General features: G+C 33.4%; 1 protein-coding gene across 4 annotated transcripts in view; it reads left to right on the top strand.

Moving 5' to 3' along the window:
- The window catches only part of LOC114339592 (unconventional myosin IC), a 132487-nt gene extending 113429 nt beyond the window's left edge, over positions 1-19058 (top strand). For all 4 annotated transcript variants that reach the window (XM_050658315.1, XM_028290249.2, XM_028290250.2 and 1 more), the window contains exons 10-18: positions 948-1230; positions 6071-6302; positions 10095-10325; positions 12480-12760; positions 13964-14082; positions 14145-14360; positions 18146-18246; positions 18309-18405; positions 18902-19058. In XM_050658315.1, the coding sequence (XP_050514272.1) occupies positions 948-1230; positions 6071-6302; positions 10095-10325; positions 12480-12760; positions 13964-14082; positions 14145-14360; positions 18146-18246; positions 18309-18405; positions 18902-18916 (1575 nt within the window). In that variant the 3' untranslated portion in view covers positions 18917-19058. The remainder of the gene's footprint in view (positions 1-947; positions 1231-6070; positions 6303-10094; positions 10326-12479; positions 12761-13963; positions 14083-14144; positions 14361-18145; positions 18247-18308; positions 18406-18901) is intronic.

Genomic DNA, 19058 nt, shown 5'->3' with positions numbered 1-19058 from the left:
AGCATTCTTCTCCAGCATCACATCTCAAAGGCATTAATTTTTTGGCGCTCGCGTGCGCGAAGAGTCTAAGTATCTGCCTCGTATAGAAATATTGAGAATATAAGGGCATTCACCAGTCTCATCTTGATATTTTGAGAGATAGATCTGTCTTTCCAAACTTTAGTTAGACGACTCATCGCATTTTTTGCCATACCAATACGTCTTCGAACTTCTTCACAATTGAGCTACAATGGTAACTTCACAGTCACCATCGTTAGTTATACGTTACTAGACCCGAGATAGACAAAGATTTTTACTATTTGGTATTCCTGAAACTTGTTAGTCAGTTGAATAGTGTCGAATCTGTTGACCGCCATTATTTTTATCTTAGCTTTATTGATTTTCAGACCAACTTTATTGCTCTCGTACTCAACTCTTTACAGGAGATCAAACATTTTTGCTCATTTGCTGCTATAAGTGTAGTGTCATCAGCAAATCTGAAATTGGAGATTTTCCTACTAGCTACTGTTACTCCACCGGTCAATCCTCATGACATGTTCGCCATAAATGTTGAATAAGTCAGGTGACAACACGCATCCTTGTCTAACACCTCTCTGGGTCTCGAATTGGTTTGAGAACTTCTGATCTAGTCGTACTGTTGCTATATTGGACTGGTACAGATTTTTAATAAGTGTCACCAGGTGCATTGGTGTGCCCATTTCTATTAAAATGGACCACAGATTTATCCAACTTACACAATCAAATGCCTTTTGGTAGTCAACGAAGCATATAATCATAGGTACTTGAAATTCTCTAGACTTTTCAATGAGTTGTCTCAGGTTCAGGATTTGTTCCCTTGTAGCTTTACCCTTTACAAACCCCGCTTGTTCCTGAGGTATTTGGTAATGTAGATAGGTTAATATATACTTTTGATACACCCTGTATAAATAAATATTATAAATTTTTAGGAATTCCGCTTAATACATTACGCTGGCAATGTAACCTACAACGTCAAATCTTTCATCGATAAAAACAACGATTTATTGTTCAGAGATTTGAGAGAAGCTATGTTGAGTTCCAAGAATAGCATTATACAGTCAGTATTCTTCGAACACGAGCAAAAAAGCAAAAAGAGACCAGAGACTGCCATTACCCAGTTTAAGACTTCCGTAAACAACCTCATGAATATCTTAAAAGATAAAGAACCGTCTTATATTAGATGTATAAAACCCAATGACTCTAAACAATCGGGTAAGTTATTTAAAACGATTTTATATACACTGGCGGGCAAAAAAATTTAGGTCACGTTTTCATATAAATTTCATATTTCATATAAAGGGCCTAGCCGGGTAAGATGATGCAAACTGCCCCCAACTCGATTCGAATTCCATATAGGTCACCTTTAGCATATATAGTGAAACTCACTTTCTGAAATTTTTAGCCCCCTAGGTGGTCATGTGACCCACCTAGAGCCTAATTAGGGTTTTTACGTTTTTATTTTTTATCTCAGCCGCATCGAGAACTACCGAAAAACTTTAAATAAAAAAGTTGTAAGCTTTAAAAAGTTCTGTCCGAAATTTTTTTTTTAATTTTTGGCGGGAAATTTAAATTTTAGAACGATTTTAAAATTTTAAATGAGTATAAAAAAATAACTAAGACATTCGTTTTCACGAAAAAAATATATAACGTGTATTTTTGCATAATATTTCACCCTGAATTTTTTAAAATTGGTGAAACGCACCTTTAAAAACAGCATTTTTTCGGTTTTTTTCGTTTTTTTGATACAATTTTATACATGTTTTTCAAAAAAGGTAACATCGTCACTAGAATAGGTAAAAAACTGAAACATAATTGAGGTTTGCTTAATAAAATTTTTTTGTAACGCCATCCATTTTCAAGATACAGGGCGTTGAAGAAAACAAAATTTTACACATTTTTTACAATTTTGCCGAAACTGCTGGCAACATTGTAATAAAACTTGGCGGATTTAGTTATTCTGCATGTTTTGACATACAATTAAGGATTTGATATTCATTATTGGCGCGCATAGGGGTAATGGTCTGAACTTTTCAAAGAAAAAAGATAGTACGCCACTGACATATTTCAAATTAACAATCATTTTTGGATTCCTCGTTCAATTTGCGATAAAAAAACTATCTTCTAATTTTTTCATACGACGCGCCGTTTTGCTGCAAAAAATAAAATATTTTAACGCTTCAAAAGTATTGGAATTAAGTTTTTATAATGGATGTACGAGTTTATTAGTCCAGAAAGCCACTGCGCATCCGCTAGGAAAAATATTCTAATTCGGATTTTTTGCACAATCTTACTCAAAAAGGACTGCTTTTAACAAATTTGCATGTTGCCAGGACCAAAAGGTGGTCAAAAATTTTTTAAACGTTTTTTTTTTTGTTTTTTTCCTAAAATGATTTTTTTTGCACGAAAAAGAGTTTTTCTAAAAATGATAGTTTTTGACATATAAGCGATTAAAAATTGAAAAATTGCGAAATCGACCATTTTTAACCCTTAAAAACTATGTAAAAAACTGAAAATTTGAATGTTGCCAAGGTAGGTGGATATTCCTTAAACATCGTTTGATGAAATCCCGAAGAGTTTTTTGCAATACAATATTCAAAACTCCTTTGTTTTTTAATTGATAATCAAGCGTGCGCGACACTATTTTCCACCGGCGACAGTATGGTGCAAATGAAAGAAATAAATTCGTTATTTCGTAAACCGGCGACTTTAAGGAAAAACCCCAAAACAAATCGATTTTATTTTTAAGTTGTGATATTGTGGCATATATGGTATACTAGTAACGTCATCCATCTGGACGTGATGACGTAATCGATGATTTTTTTAAATGAGAATAGGGGTCATGTGCTAGCTCATTTGAAAGGTTATTCAATCCTCTATTCAGTAATATAAACATTTACATAATTGTTTATACAGGGTGTCCAAAAATTTTTTATTAAATTAAATTATTTGACAAAAAAGAAGTAGAAGGACACCCTGTATAAATAATTATGTAAATGTTTACATTACTGAATAGAGAATTGAAGAACCCTTCAAATGAGCTACCACATGGCCACTATTCTCATTTAAAAAAATCATCGATTACGTCATCACGCCCAGGCGGATGACGTCACTAGTATACCATATATGTCACAATATCATAACTTAAAAATAAAAATCGACCTGTTTCGGGATTTTTCCTTAAAGTCGCCGGTTTACGAAATAACGAATTTATTCCTTTCATTTGCACCATACTGTCGGTGGAAAATAGTGTCGCACACGCTTGATTAGCAATTAAAAAACAAAAGAGTTTTGAATATTGTATTACAAAAAACTCTTCGGGATTTCATCAATCGATGTTTAAAGAATATCTACCTACCTTGGTAACATTCAAATTTTCAGTTTTTCACATAGTTTTTGAGGGTTAAAAATGGCCGATTTCGCAATTTTTAAATTTTTAATCGCTTATATGTCAAAAACTATCATTTTTAGGGAAAAGTCACTAAAGACCTTTTCTGTTTGGAATGATCCAAAAAACCTAAAAGAATTTTTTTCCATGCAAAAAAAATAATTTTAGGAAAAAAAACAAAAAAAAACGTTTAAAAAATTTTTGACCACCTTTGGGTCCTGGCAACATGCAAATTTGTTAAAAGCAGTTCTTTTTGAGTAAGATTGTGCAAAAAATCCGAATTAGAATATTTTTCCTAGCGGATGCGCAGTGGCTTTCTGGACTATATGTAGATGTAGAAACTACTACTAGAAGTTCGAATACTTTGTAATGGTTAAGATATTTTATTTTTTGAATAAAAGTGGCGCGTCGTATGAAAAAATAGGAAGATAGATTTTTTGTCACAAATTGAACGAGGAATTCAAAAACGATTGTTAATTTGAAATTAATGTCAGTGGCGTACTATCTTTTTTCTTTAAAAAGTTCAGACCATTACCCCTATGCGCGCCAATGATAAATATAAAAGTCTTAATTGTATGTCATAAAATGCACAACAACTGCCTCTTAAAACTCGCCAAATTTTATTACAATTTTGCCAGTAGTTTCGGCAAAATCGTTAAAAATGTGTGTTAAAAAACCAACCATAGAATTATAAATGTCTAAATATTTATATTGTCAAAGGCCACTTGCAAAACTTCCGGTCCCTCAAAAAAATCGCATTTCCACTTACTTCCGAAAAATCACTTCCACTTCCGCCCTCTCCAAAAAGTTGGAAGCAAGTAACGCCACGCAACTCTCTCACTCTCAGAAATTTTCACTGTTTTGTAAGTTATATTCTCGTCTAATAGTAAATTTTTCATTCTGTCTCATTTAAAATATTACAAGAGCAAAGTAGTTTATCAAGTTAAGTGTTTTTTCATAATTTTCATGTCTACAAATAAATTAGTACATCAAATAAAATTCTATAGTTTCACTATATATTATATGCTACAGGTGACCTAATATATGCAATTCGAATCAAGTTAAGGTCAGTTTTCATCATCTTACCCGGCTAGGCCCTTTATAATAGCCTTGTATATCTTATATTATACAGGGTGTTTCATTAAGAATAGTCCATATCGTAACTGGAGAAACCTTAGCACAAAATACGAAGATTTAACCCAAAACACTTATATTCTCCCTTACCGAGATACAGCGTGTTTTATTACAAATGTTCTAAAATGATTTTAACCCATTGTTAAAGCACTTAATATTTTTTTTGTTCAAACTTGACACACAGCTTACACATGTTAGGATACTTTAACTAGTGTTAAAAGACAGTTTTCCGCTGTCACCAGAGGCGTGCTGTAGGGATATATACTTCCTTTTCGCCCCTTTGCCCCCTTACAATCTACGCCACTGTCGTAATAATCATGTCAGCATGTTTTTTTGATTCTTCGTTACTTTTTACGTAAATATCATCCTTTTGTCTCAATGCGATAGAGTAAGTAGTTTTCAAGTTATTTGCGTTTTAATGTAATGGATTCAATAATATTATGTATTTTAAACACATATGTAATTTTATTGAATGTAGTTTAAAATACATAGTTTTATGGAATCCATTATTTTTAAACGCAAATAACTTGAAAACTACTTACTTTATCGCAATGAGACAAACGGATATTTATGTAAAAAGTAACAAGGAATAAAAAAAACATGCTGAAATGATTATTACGACAGTGGCGTAGATTTTGAGGGGGAAAGGGGGCGAAAATGAAGTATATATCCATACAACACGCCTCTGGTAACAGCTGAAAACTATATTTTAAGACTAGTTAAAGTATACTAACATGTGTAAGCTGTGTGTCAAGTTTGAACAAAAAATATTAAAAGGTGCTTTAACAATGGACTAAAATCATTTTAGAATATTTTTAATAAAACACTCTGTATCTCGGTAAGAAGGAATATTTTATTTAAGTGTTTTAGGTTAATCTTCGTATTTTGTGCTAAGGTTTCTTCAGCTACCATATAGACAATTCTTAATGAAACACCCTGTATACTAAGGATTTCCACAGTTTTCACTCTATTCCTTCACTCTACCGTTCTTTCAAGTTCTTTCTGTTTTGCCAATCCCCTTCCTGCAGATTTCTTCTTTACATTGCTTCGTCCAATTCAGCTCTGAAAGATCTTCGGGGTCAGCCTGTCTTCAATCTTCCTAGCTATCCACTCTGCTATTCTGTTTACCCAACGATAGGTTTATTTCCATCCCGTTCTTCCTGTTCCAGTTTTCTCATCATGAAACTGAGGTCATCTTCGTCTTGTGCAGTCACTATTTCGTCGTCAGCAAAACTTAGGGTAAATAGATATTCATTTCTTACTGGTATACCCATTCCTTCGCAATTTCTTTTCCATGGTTTCAGTTTTTTTTTCAGGAATATTTGAACAGGGTAGGGGATGTGGAGCAGCACTGTAGCAGTACCTTTGTCGTCTTAAATGGACTGCATATTCTATTGCCCATTTTGATAGCCACTTTATTATTCTTGTAGAGTGCTTTTACTGCTTTTATTAATATTCGTGGAACTTCAATGTCTTCCATAGATCTTTTAAAGCATTTTTACAGACGTTAAACTACATTAAAATATTTTTCAGGTATCTTTGACTTCAAACTAGTAAGCCATCAAGTAACATACTTGGGTTTGATGGAAAATTTAAGGGTTCGTAGAGCAGGTTTCGCGTATCGGCGAGATTATGAAAGATTCCTAAAGAGGTATAAGTGTCTGTCCAAAGAAACTTGGCCAAATTACAAAGGGCATGCTAAAGACGGTGTCCAGGCTTTAGTTAATAGCCTCGGCTACGATCAAGAAGAATATCAGATGGGAAAGTAAGTCATTTTTAAAGATATATGGTATAAGATTGTTAATTTATAACTGTATAGTCATTAATATCACCTCAGCGGGGTACCATTGATGAAAATGTGTAATTAAATAAACAAGGGATCATTCCACAAAACAGGTAAATCCCTTGTTGATAGAATTTCACACCTTGAAGAATAGCACCCCGCTGAGCTGAATATTAATGACCCTCTTCTACACTGCGCTGGAATAAGTGTTACCCCCCTATTAACTTATTTATTTTTCGCACATAAGCAAAACGCTCGGACAGACCGAATTTTAAAATAATCACAGTATATTATAGCACCAATGTTTCGAACTTAACGCGATACATCTTCAGGTGACAGTCATAACTTTGATTTTTTTGGATACGAAAGTACATCATGTGCAGTGGCGGCTGGTCAGAGGAGGCAAGGGAGGCTCAGCCTCCCCATAAATTTTTTACACGTGCTACACTGTTTTGTTTACTTTGGTATTTTGCTTCGCGTTAGAGATATCGGAAAAAGTTATTTGAACAAGTTATTCCAAATAATATTTTAACCCCACATACCAAATTTCATCACAAAATTCGCACTTTTAGTTTTTTCATTATTTGTAGTCAGGATTCTAAAATCGCAGAGGAGGCTGCTGGCCAGAAAATCTCACTTGCTAATGCTCCGCGCAGCGCAGCAGCGTTTAAGGATGGTAGTTTTAGGAGACCCGGTCTCATAAGAGCTGCATTATCGCTTAACGCACACGCTGCCCGGAGATTGGGTAAGGGCGCCAAATCGGCTAGCAGCCTCCTCTGCGATTTTAGGATCCTGACTACAAATAATGAAAAAACTAAAAGTGCGAATTTTGTGATGAAATGTGGGATAAGAATAATATTTGGAACAACTTGTTCAGATAACTTTTTCCGATATCTGTAATGCAAAGCAAAATATCGGTAATTTACCGTGTTTTTAAATTCGCAGTAGGACGTTTTTAGATTCGCAGTAGGCCGCTTTTAGAATTAAAAAAAATCAGTTGAGTATCTTAAAAAATGTGAACCTTCAACCTGAATGGACTGCAAAACTTCAAATCTGTATTTATTTTAATATGCATATCTACTTACAGAGATAGAATTGTTAACAAATAAACGACACAAACTTTGGTAATACACTTTTACAATTAGACTAACTATTTTTAAAATGATATGATATTATGAAATTGTGAATTATGATGATATTATAAAATGTAAATAAAAAATGGTCAAAAAAATGGGGCCTTAAATTAGATTTTTTGGCTAATTTTTTTTGCTAGTCGAAATTTGTCTAGATATTTTACAGTTAGGTATAGCCTCCCCTATTGTAAAAATCACGAGCCGCCACTGATCATGTGACACCTGATTTAGAAGGTTTTGAAATACTTATTACAAAAATGTATAATACATTAATACTTTTTAAGGGCGTAGGCGCAAAATTTCGGTCCAATGGTTTTTAAATGAGAATTTTTGAGAAAACTAAGTATTTTTGAAAAATTTAAACTCAGAATGGAAGATTACATTACCGAGGGCCGAAAGTCCCTTAGAATAACCAAAAAGTCTCTTCTGAATGAGATATTTGAAATAAAAATTATACTCAATTTTCTCTCAATTTTTCACCCCTGTAACTTATTCAAATAAATATTATAGAAGTTTTCAACGACTTTCGGCCCTCGGTAATAATGTAATCTTTTATTATGCGTTTAAATTTTTCAAAAATTCTTATTAGTTTTCTCAGGATTCGAAAAAAACAATGTGTGTGTACTTTGTACGTACGTAAGAAGTTATATTCTCCTTTTCATGAACATTTTTCAGTGCGTCACAAATTATAGAAAAAAAGGTAAGTCCGTGATAATACACATTTATGACATTTATTCTAACGTGACATTTTAGTTAAATCTGACAGTTGTCAAATTTTATTTTCAATTTGGAATAAAACCAAATCAATTGTGTCTATTGCATTTATAAAATGGTATTTTCTTTCATTTGTATAGTCTTATAAATTGTACAGATTATATTGATAATATTATTATTTTATTTAATAAATAATTCTTTTTTGATTATGGCGCCATCTATCGACAACTAGAATAATCACCGAACTAGAATAATTACCGAAGTATTCCCAGACGTGCCTTTTTTTCTGTCACATACAATTTAATGCGTTAGAGAGAAATCGAAAAACTGTGACGCACTGAAAGATGATCATGAGAAAAAGAATACTTCTATTATATGATTTCAACGAAAAAATGTATTTTAAACAGTTTATTTTTATTTTATTTAAATATTAAACTAATTTTAATGCTTACCACTTTCCAAAAATAAAAAAAAAATAGGAATGGTCCGGATTTGAACCCAAAACCTCTCGATCTATAGGCGAATGCTCTACCAATAACGCCACGAGCTCTCTGTGTATATCGTTTCTCGGACATACCCAGCTAACAGTGTTCGTATATATAACGTCAAATAAACGTCAACATTTTGGGAGAAGTTACGACAAAAGTTACATCAAATTTTACCTAAAATATACGTAAAAAAGTCACAGCGATGTTACGTAACAATTTTATGTTTTTTCTACGTAACCTTTTTAACGTCACAAAAACGTCAGTTTTTAGGAGAATTTTCGGTATAAATGATATTTATAAATAGGTAGGACTTAAAATTATTGTGTAAATAAAACCACATACATGATGCTGCCACATTTATTAAATATTTGAAATAAACATTTATTATATATTTGACTTTTATGTAAGAGAAAGAGACAAAATTATTAATAGCTACTTTATATTACAATATATAAACCTACCCTTGAAGTAATCTTCATTCGTAAACTGCACACTTTCATATAAGGACTAGGCTGCTTCCCCATTTTTAGAAGATATTTCCATACATTTCGTTTTTCAACTAAACTGTCATTGAATAGAATTCTATTTTGTTTATCCTATTTAGGGAAATAATGAAACGATAAATTACTATTAGGTACGCTTTATCCAAGAATCACATTGAGGCACACAACAATAATAATTTGATTTCTTTTACATAACTCCATACTCCATAAAAACAAACACGATTTTAATCACGGAAATGTAAGGTTAGGTATTAATGAAAGGTTCAAAATAAATACGCGATGGCGCTGCAATCTGAAACGAGATCTTATACGTGTCTATACCTACCAAAAATCCACGTGTTAGAGATGAATAAATTCATACGCATTAAACCCTACCAAAGAGCCACGTTTCAGAAACGAATAAATTCATACGTATAATATACGTATTAAAATTTCGTATCAGTAACGTAATTTTTTGATAGATGTTACGTAACAATACAAAAAAACCTAAATTTAACGTTAATGTAACGTTATCTTGCTAGCTGGGTAATGACACTTCACGGTAACAAACAGACGAAGTGAAGTATAATAAATATAAATGTTTTAATAATACTTATCTTACTCCCGAGGAAGACAAATCCAAGGGAATAAAAATTATAATAAATATATTTAAACTAAAAACACTAAATATTCGTTTCAGACCTTTTATTGCACTGATATATACACAACTTGAAAGATTTAGCAACGAACTCCATACTGTCTGTGTGCGCATGCGCGCAGAATAATAAAAATTCACTCCCAATCGCACCTAAAGAAGTATAACTTCAAAAAATGATTGCATTTAAAATACATTGGCGCGAGATTTTGCGCCTACGCCCGTAAATTGTAATTTAGAAATTAGTATTTGAATATAAAGCTTATATGTTATTATTATAACTTCTGTTTAAAATATTTTAGGACCAAAATTTTCATCAGACATCCAAAAACGCTGTTCCAGACTGAAGATGCATTCCAAGTCAAAAAGCACGAAATCGCTTCGATAATTCAAGCCCACTGGAAGGGTTACCTGCAAAGAACAAGGTACCGAAAGATGAGGGAATCTGCTATTATTATGCAAAAGTACATCAGAAGACTACTAGCTAAACGCCTGGCCGAAAAACGCAAAAAGGCAGCATTTGCAATTAGAAGGTATGTGTAATGTAGTAAATGAGAGGTAACAAAATAAACTGCTCGTTAAAAGTTAAGGATATAGAAAAATATGCTCATTTTCATAGTTGATTTTTTCGTTAACAGATTAACGGATTCCGCTATTTTTTTGTTATTATTTTAGATTTTTCTTTCATATTTACAAAGTTGTGCAAAGGTTTACTCAAACTTGTTTTTTGTACTTATACCGGGTGGAAGAAAAGAAATGTTTTTCTTATGTTAAGTTTGAAACACCCTGTATAGGGGGTACGAGGTACAAATATGAATATACATCAGAATCATATTGTAGTCTTATGTTTTGTGAACATTTAGTTTTTTGAATTACCCTGATATCTTTAGAAACAAAGAAAATACACGGTTTTGTAGTTTAACATGTGTTTTAACCGAAACAAAAGTTTGAGACACCATGTAGGGAGGAAAAGGCACAAAGGTGAGTAAACATCGATATTACGTTGTAGTCTCATATTTTGCGAATATTTAATTTTTTTAATTTCTCCGATATATTTAATAACGAAGAAACTAGACGGTTTTACTCTTTAATATGCATTTTAACTGACGACATGCGATACGTGAGGAGGCCATGTCTTATACCACTAAGATGAAATTATTTCCTAGATATAGTGCGAAAGGAACAGAGTGTTCAAAGAAAAAAATATGTGTAATATACATCTCGCTATTTCTTAATCGTACTTATCGCAAATCCGTACTTATTCTCAAGGATATTCCACCCCAAAACATCACAGAGCCTCCATTAAACAATCTCGTCTCATTTATGTTGCGCTGTGCATACTGCTTGGCTTACCTGGTGGCTGGTCGAGAAATAACCCTTACAGGTGTTGATAAGAACTACTGTTTCTTATGTGCCTTTCTGTTTTTAAAGTTTTGTTAACTGTTATTTTTTATTGTTAATTTTGTTTTGTTTCAGTTAAAACACATGTTAAAGAGTAAAACCATCTACCTTCCTTGTTTCTGAAAATATCAGAGAAATTCAAAAAACAAAATGTTAACAAAACATAAGACAACAATAATACGATCCCACTGAATACCCATATTTGTAACTCGTCCTCCCTACAGGGTGTCACAAACTTAACATAAGAAAACCATTTCTTTTCTTCCACCCGGTATAAGTCCAAACAAGAAAAAGATAAAGGCAGTTTTTGTTTATATTTGATTCAGAGTTGGACCACCATCTCCGTATAGCTATTTCAGCATCCTCAGTGAAGCTATGCAATCACAACTCTGAAAGAAATATCAACAATCTGCCTATTTAAGGGAAACCATCGCGATACAATGATTCCACCTTTTGAGACGCAATCTAGCGACATCTCTCGTATTAAGAGGAAAACAACGAAAAGGTCTAGATACAGGCCTACAGGCCTACAAAAAGTAGTAAACTTGTTTTCCTCGTAATACGAGAGATGTCGCTAGATTGCGTCTCAAAAGGTGAAATCATTGCCTTAAATAGGTTTGCCTTAAATAGGCAGATTGTTGATATTTCTTTCAGAGTTGTGACTGCATAGCTTCACTGAGGATGCATGAGGATGCTGAAATAGCTATATGGAGATGGTGGTCCAACTCTGAATCAAATATAAACAAAAACTGCCTTTATCTTTTTCATTTTTACTCAGTTTTGAGTATTTAGAAACTGTCTTTCGGTCCTTTTCCTAGACGAAGAGAAGGTAAATGCGTGGCCTAAGTGTCCTCTATTTGCTTTCTCCTATTTTCGTAGTCTCTGTGCTTATATATTGTAAAAGCCGGAGATACAGGATGCAGCCAGAAAGCAGTTTATTAACGAAAAGTCTTAGATTTAAAATATTGTTTATCATATTTTTATTTCAATTATTCTAATTGTTTAAAAAGTAGTAAACTTTATATCTAGGTCTTTTCGTTGTTTTCCTCGTAATACAAAAAAGAAGTTTGAGTAAAGTTTTGCACAACTGTGTAAATACTAAAGAAAAATCTAAAATAATTAAAAAAAAATTAGCGGAATCAGTTAATCCGTTCACGAAAACATCAACTATGAAAATGAGCATAATTTTATACATCCCTAACTTTTGACGAGCAGTTTATATTTTGTTTTATATTTGTTGTATTTATTTATTTGATTTGACACAAATTAATAAAAATACTTTTTAGGTTTATCAAGGGCTTCATTACACGAAATGGTCCACCTACAGACGAAAACAAATCATTCTTGAGCATGGCCAAAGTGCAATGGTTGAAAAGATTAGCCAAAACACTTCCTAAACAAATATTGTACAGACGTTGGCCACCTTGTCCTTTTGTGTGCCGAGAAGCGTCCAAGCATTTAGAAAAAATGCACGGAGCACACTTGTCAAGGGTGTATAGACTGGCTTTAACACCTGAGATGAAACGACAGTTCGAGTTGAAAGTGTTGGCGGAATCGTTATTTAAAGGTAAAAGTATACATGTGTAACCCATTTTTCAGTGATCTATAAATAGATCACCGTCCTATTTATAGATCACTGAAAAAAAATTTTAACTCTTAAAGGACCCCGCAACACTCCTTATGGAAAAGTGGCCCAGGTCAAATTTGACGAAAGTTCGGTCGATGACAGTTCTCAGTGCGTAGATTAAAAAAGTCCATGGGACCTAGGTCTGTGAACAATTATTAATTTACATATTCTGAAGCTACAGCTTTCCGCAGTTATTTGATTCAGTTGCACGGTTTACGTTAAGTGCACTAATTCGCGGTCAAGTGAACGAAAATATTTATTATTTAAAGAAGAGATACTCACTTTCTTAATACATATTTGCGTGTTGCATATGAATTCGTGGTCAAAAATAGATGCATCGTATTTTAATCTTCAGAAAACCTCCGAAAAGTCCTGAAAAAACTGAAGAAGCGCGTTAGAAAATGTGATGCTAGAGCGACATACGAAATATCATGTTTTCATGAATGCTTCACACTTATTCAATACCAGCATAACTGCAATTCCACCTTATCTTTAGAAAATCACTAAACAATGGAGGATCTACCAGGGGTGGAATATGGGAATTTCCCCCATAACACGGTCCAGAATTAAAAACATTGTTGATAATAATTATGTATAAAGACAGTTTTACATTATGTTATTTTCATGCTAGGCAAGAGCCATGCAAGACAGATCATGTAACTGTGCATGCCCACGCGCTATTTCCATGCAGTTCCTGTGCTAGACGAAAAATTAAAACATATTCTATTTTTCATGCTATTTTGATCTTATTTTGATGCAAGTCGTCAAATTTAATGTTACTAATATAACAAAATTTACAGTTTAGAATAAAACTTAACCTTATTGTGTAAATTTAATGTTATTTATTGGAAGTAATAAAAATTTGTGATTTATACTTGAATATATTTAATGTTGGAGTGAAATTTCCAACTGAAATATCTAAAGTTAATGTTTGTATTTCTCTTATTGGCAACAATGAACGTGATATCAAAAATTGCACAGAAATAGCTCTGATGTAAAAAGGTCAGGTTAGGCAAGAGATATGCCATGCAAGACGGACTTGCATAGCATGAGACTTGCATAGCCTTAATATAAAGCTGCTTTAAGAAAAATTTTAAAATTTGAAAAAACAATAATTTTATAATAACAAATGAATTTTTTCAGACAAAAAGAAATCGTACAAAGATAGTGTCCCCCACCTCTTCGAACCTGATAGAGTTCAAGAAATAAATATTCCAATGAAAGAACTTTATGCATCACAACTAAATGGAGACAAAGAAATTGTAAGTAATTTATGACTAAAGTGTTTCTGAATGACACTCCTGATTATATTTTTCTTTTGTAGTATTCTACGAACGTAATCAAGTTTGATAGGCATGGATATAAACCAAGGGAGAGACTGATGGTTATTGGTAGTAAAAATCTTCACCTTTTAGAATGTAAAGGATCACTGAAACCCAAGCACTGCCTTCCTTTAAATAGGTTAACTTTTACCATAACGCCAGAAAATGACAAGATGCTTTTGGTGCAAATTCCAGAGGATTTGATCAAAAAGGATAAGGTAATATATTTGATTGTTGCAGGTTTTTACAATATGGATGACTCTTCTTCTTCGGCCTGTTTGCATCCACTCCTGAACAAAGGCCTCCCCATGACCTCTCCGCTCTTCTATGTTTTGTGCTATTTGGTGCCAGTTTCTCGCCACTTTGGCTTTGATGTCGTCTAGCCATCGTTTTTGTGGTCTTCCTCTATTACAACTGTGCTCGCGTGGTCTCCAATGTACAATGTTTCTCGTCTTCCTGTCGTTGTTTTGCTGTGCCACGTGCTCTACCCAGTTCCAATTCTTCCGAGTGTTATCGAATATCGTTATCGGTATGAAGCGTTTTAAAGGTGTGAGGGTGAGGAGAAGATAGAAGATCAAACAGAGGAAGATATAGTGGTATACGTAAAATATGTAATGTATGTCAATAAGAAAGATCGAATGCGAGAACCCTATATTTTTATCCATAAAATACCTTACTTAAGTTGGATTTATAGTTTGACGTAGCGTAGACGTAGACGCAACGGAGACGCACTGGAAAAGATCAACACCGAATTTTGTGACTCGTGTTTATAAATGAACGCAAGCGCCTGACGTAACGTAAGAGAAACGTAACGGAACGGAAGAGTTTCTTTCAGTGCGTTTCTTCCGTCTGGCCAATCATAGGATGAATTTTGTCCTGTCACTCAAAGTGAACCCGCCCCTCATTCCTTTTGTAAAGTTGTTTGTCAACTTATTCGAATTTTGTTAATTATTTATTAATTACAATGGATGTTAAGTGATTTAATTTAATAAAAATATATCATAGAGTAATTTCAATATTTCAGATGAATATGAGTTGTTTATTAGTCTAATTCGGGGTTATCCACACATATACGATAAGTAAATCCAATAAACATTTTAAAGACTAGGAAATGAAACAAAATAGTTGGAAATCCTACGGCAGCAAGGAGCATATCGTGTATTTCCTATTCCGTGTAACACACAAAATGGATATATTTTATAATAAATAATAGTATAAATAAATAGACACAAAGTTTGTTTACGGTTCGTATAATTTATAGGCTATGTTGTTGAATCAAGTCATTGTTTCTACTCATGCGCAAAAATTCCGCTACGTCGAATTATAAATTGACATATAGGCGGGTTCTCATTAGTCAACCTCATTGATCAATAGCGTTGATACTATGCAACTGAACATATAATTCTAATTCACACTATTTCAAGGATATTGAATTCGGTCTACACAGTGCTAACTTTAATAATGGCTGTAAAGAAGAAAATTATGCATGCTGGCGTGCGCATTGGGTGTGAATATTTAAAAAACGTACTTAAAAATGGGAAAACAAGAACATCTCTGACTCTCTTTTGCAACGGAAACACCTCTTAAACGTTTTGGTTTATGGTGGTTTATGTTTATACAGATCATGTTTTCCGGTACCACTTTTATTTGCTTTTGATATTTTATTCAGTTCAACTTTGTAGGTTGTCCGGATATTTTTAATTATATTTTTAATATCGTTTAGAGTCAGGATTTCTATTTCCATTCCAAAACGATTAGCTTCATAGCTTTGTCCCCGCTTTATTATACTTTTATATTGTTCACTCCTAATTACCCATAGCACTCCTCTCTCTCTCTGGTATAGTTCTAGAAACTTGCAGATATGGTTGTCTCTCCATTTAAAATTTGACATTGTTCACGAAATTATAATATGTCTATGGTTTTCACAAAGAATATAACCTCATCTCATATGCTTACTATTTAACTCCACAAAATACAAGTCAACGCAATTGAACGCTAGTTCTCACTGTCAAGCATTGTTCCATTTCATAGAATCATTTCCATTGATCTATCAAAAGTAGGAAGGCTTTCCACTTTTATTGAAATACCATATGATAGAACAATATCGCTGAATCGACGTTCATATAAATCTATTTTTCTTCTATAGCATAGAATCAAGGATATTGATCAATTAGATTGACTAATGAGAACCCGCCTTATTATTTTCTTACGTCTCCACTCCGTTTCTTCCGTCTCCGTTGCGTCTACGCTACGTCAAACTATAAATCCAACTTTATCCTCTTCGTTCCCACTGGAACATAGGGCATCTACTGTCAAACTCCATTTTTGCCGATCTTGTGCTTTTTCTCTGACTTCTTTCCAGGTTAGGCCGACGTTTTCTGCTTCTTTAATAATTGTTTTCTTCCATGTATTTATCGGCCTCCCCTGTTTCCGTTTTCCTGGAGGTTGGAATTCCAATGCTTGTTTTGTTATATCTGTGACTGGTTTCCGCAGAGTATGGCCCACCAATTTCCATCTTCTCTTTCTTATTTCTTTATGTATTGGTTCTTGCTTCGTTTTTTCCATAAGTCTGAGTTTGAAATTCGGTTGGGCCAAAATATTCTTAGAATTTTTGGTAAGCATTTATTGATGAAGGATTGAATGTTTCCAGTGTTGTGTTTTGTTATTCTCCAAGTTTGTGATCCGTATAATAGTACTGCCTTTACATTGCTATTGAAGATTTTTACTTTGGTCCAGTTTTATCTCATTAGATTTCCATATACATATTATTTAACATATAGTATGCTGTATGTGCTTTGATTACCTATACAAAATACCTACCTACTGAGAAATACGATTCTCAATATGATTACCGGTACTCAAATACAAAAGTAATTATAGTAATTATAGTAATCAAATCCATGATGCTATAAATAACATATTATTTATAGAATCATGATCAAATCATTTTTATCCCTTAATAAACAGATCGGTGAAGTTCGTTGTTATATCGGAATACCTATACAAAATACCTACCTACTGAGAAATACGAATGATTACCGGTACTCAAATACAAAATTAACAAAAGTAATCATAGTAATCAAAGTAACGAATACTGTAAATTATTACTTTATACAAAAGTAACGATTTGTAACGAATACTCGAAAGTAACTACAATCAACATCACTAATAACTGGTAGAATACAACTGTTGAAGACCCTTTTCTTTAGATATATTGGTATCTTTTTGTTTTTCAACACATCACTGAGTCTTCCAACTGCTGCCCAAGTCATTCGGATTCTTCTAGTCTTCATGTGTTGATTGGCTAGTCGAAGCATAGACTTGAACTATTTGGATGTTGTACTTTTTGATAGTTTAAAGACAGTGTATATGACTCTCTCCGAGATTGCAGTTGATTTTGTGACCATATGTTTGAGTCTTTTATGGACCAATAGTGCGACACTGCCGACATGTGTATTGTACACTTTGTGGAATTGGTAGAACATGTGTCTAGAATGTAGTACTGTACATTGTTCTCCTGGTAGCCTGGTTTCACTTAGACCAAGGACGCCCCACTTGATCATTGTTAGTTCTTTCTCCAGTTCATCCATTCTTTCTGGTGCTTTGAGGGCATTGAGACTAGCAATATAAATATGTTGCCTCCCCCAGATTCCATGAGGCTGACCTCCTTAGAGGTATGGGATTGAGCACCCACTTGGGGACCAGATCCTGTCATTTTAAAACTCATATGGGGTGAGTTAGCCATAACTCGTCACGCTGGCAAGATGGGTTGGAGAGTGTAAGGGGGATATAGGGAAGTAATTTGGGATTTAAGTAGGACAATACTGGGGTTTGGGCCTGGTTTCCTCTAAGTAGGAAGTGGAGGAAAGACCAAGAGCTCGTGTGGGCAGGGGCGCTACGTCCCTGAAGTAAGCCTACCCTTTATTGGGATCATAGGGGATACCTACTTACCTGCTACCGCGTTTTTTTCACAAATACCTATGTAGAATTGTTTCTTTTTTAGGGTGACTTAATTTTAGAAGTGCCCAACTTGATAGAAGCTTTGACCTACGTTATGGACACATTAAAAGACAAATCCGTCTTGAAAATAATTTCCCAATCACAGTAAGTATATGATACATTTGAAAAGTGTATAGATTTGAAAAGCTCGTTTGTATATTTTTCAGCATTGAACATAATATGAAAGGAAAACACGGCACAATTGACATTCAACATGGAGATGCCCCCAAGATCCACAAAGATAAAAGTGGCCATTTGTTAATAGTAAGTTAATGCTGTTTTAAAAAATAATTTGTGAATTTCAGGAGCTAGACACCTACATAAGTGTTATGGTCAGCGGCATGGGTGGCAAGACTGACAAAATTCCACAGGCCTACGGCCTAACGAGGCCATATTATGTTGAGTTGTTAATGTATAATGAATTATTAACTATTTAGATAGGAAATAAGTCACAATTAAATTGAAAAAAATAATGTTATTAACGTTTCGACGACCAAATCGGGTGTCGTTGTCAAAATACAAAATACTACTGAACTATTTTGACAACGACACCCGATTTGGGCGTCGAGACGTTAATAAAATTATTTTTTTCAATTTAATTGTGGCTTATTTCCCATCTAAATAGTTAATTATAAAAATGCCACAAGGAAATAGCTTCAGAACAATAATGAACTATATTTATTAAAAAAAAAACTAATAAAAAACCTTAACTTAACCTGAGTTAACCTTAATTATTAAAACTACTTAAACCTATTTTCAGGTTGTTTCACCTTAAGAATTTTACAACCGCAGCCAAAAAGTAAGAAGAAAGTGCCATGAGCAAAAAGTTATTGTGTATTGTATATTTATATATATTTATATGCTAGATAAACATGTAAGATATTTTAAACTGGGCTATTAAATTCATATTTTAAAAA

This window comes from Diabrotica virgifera, chromosome 8 (genome assembly GCF_917563875.1).
Source record: "Diabrotica virgifera virgifera chromosome 8, PGI_DIABVI_V3a".
NCBI lineage: Eukaryota > Metazoa > Arthropoda > Insecta > Coleoptera > Chrysomelidae > Diabrotica > Diabrotica virgifera.
This window is presented reverse-complemented; position numbering and strand designations above follow the sequence as displayed.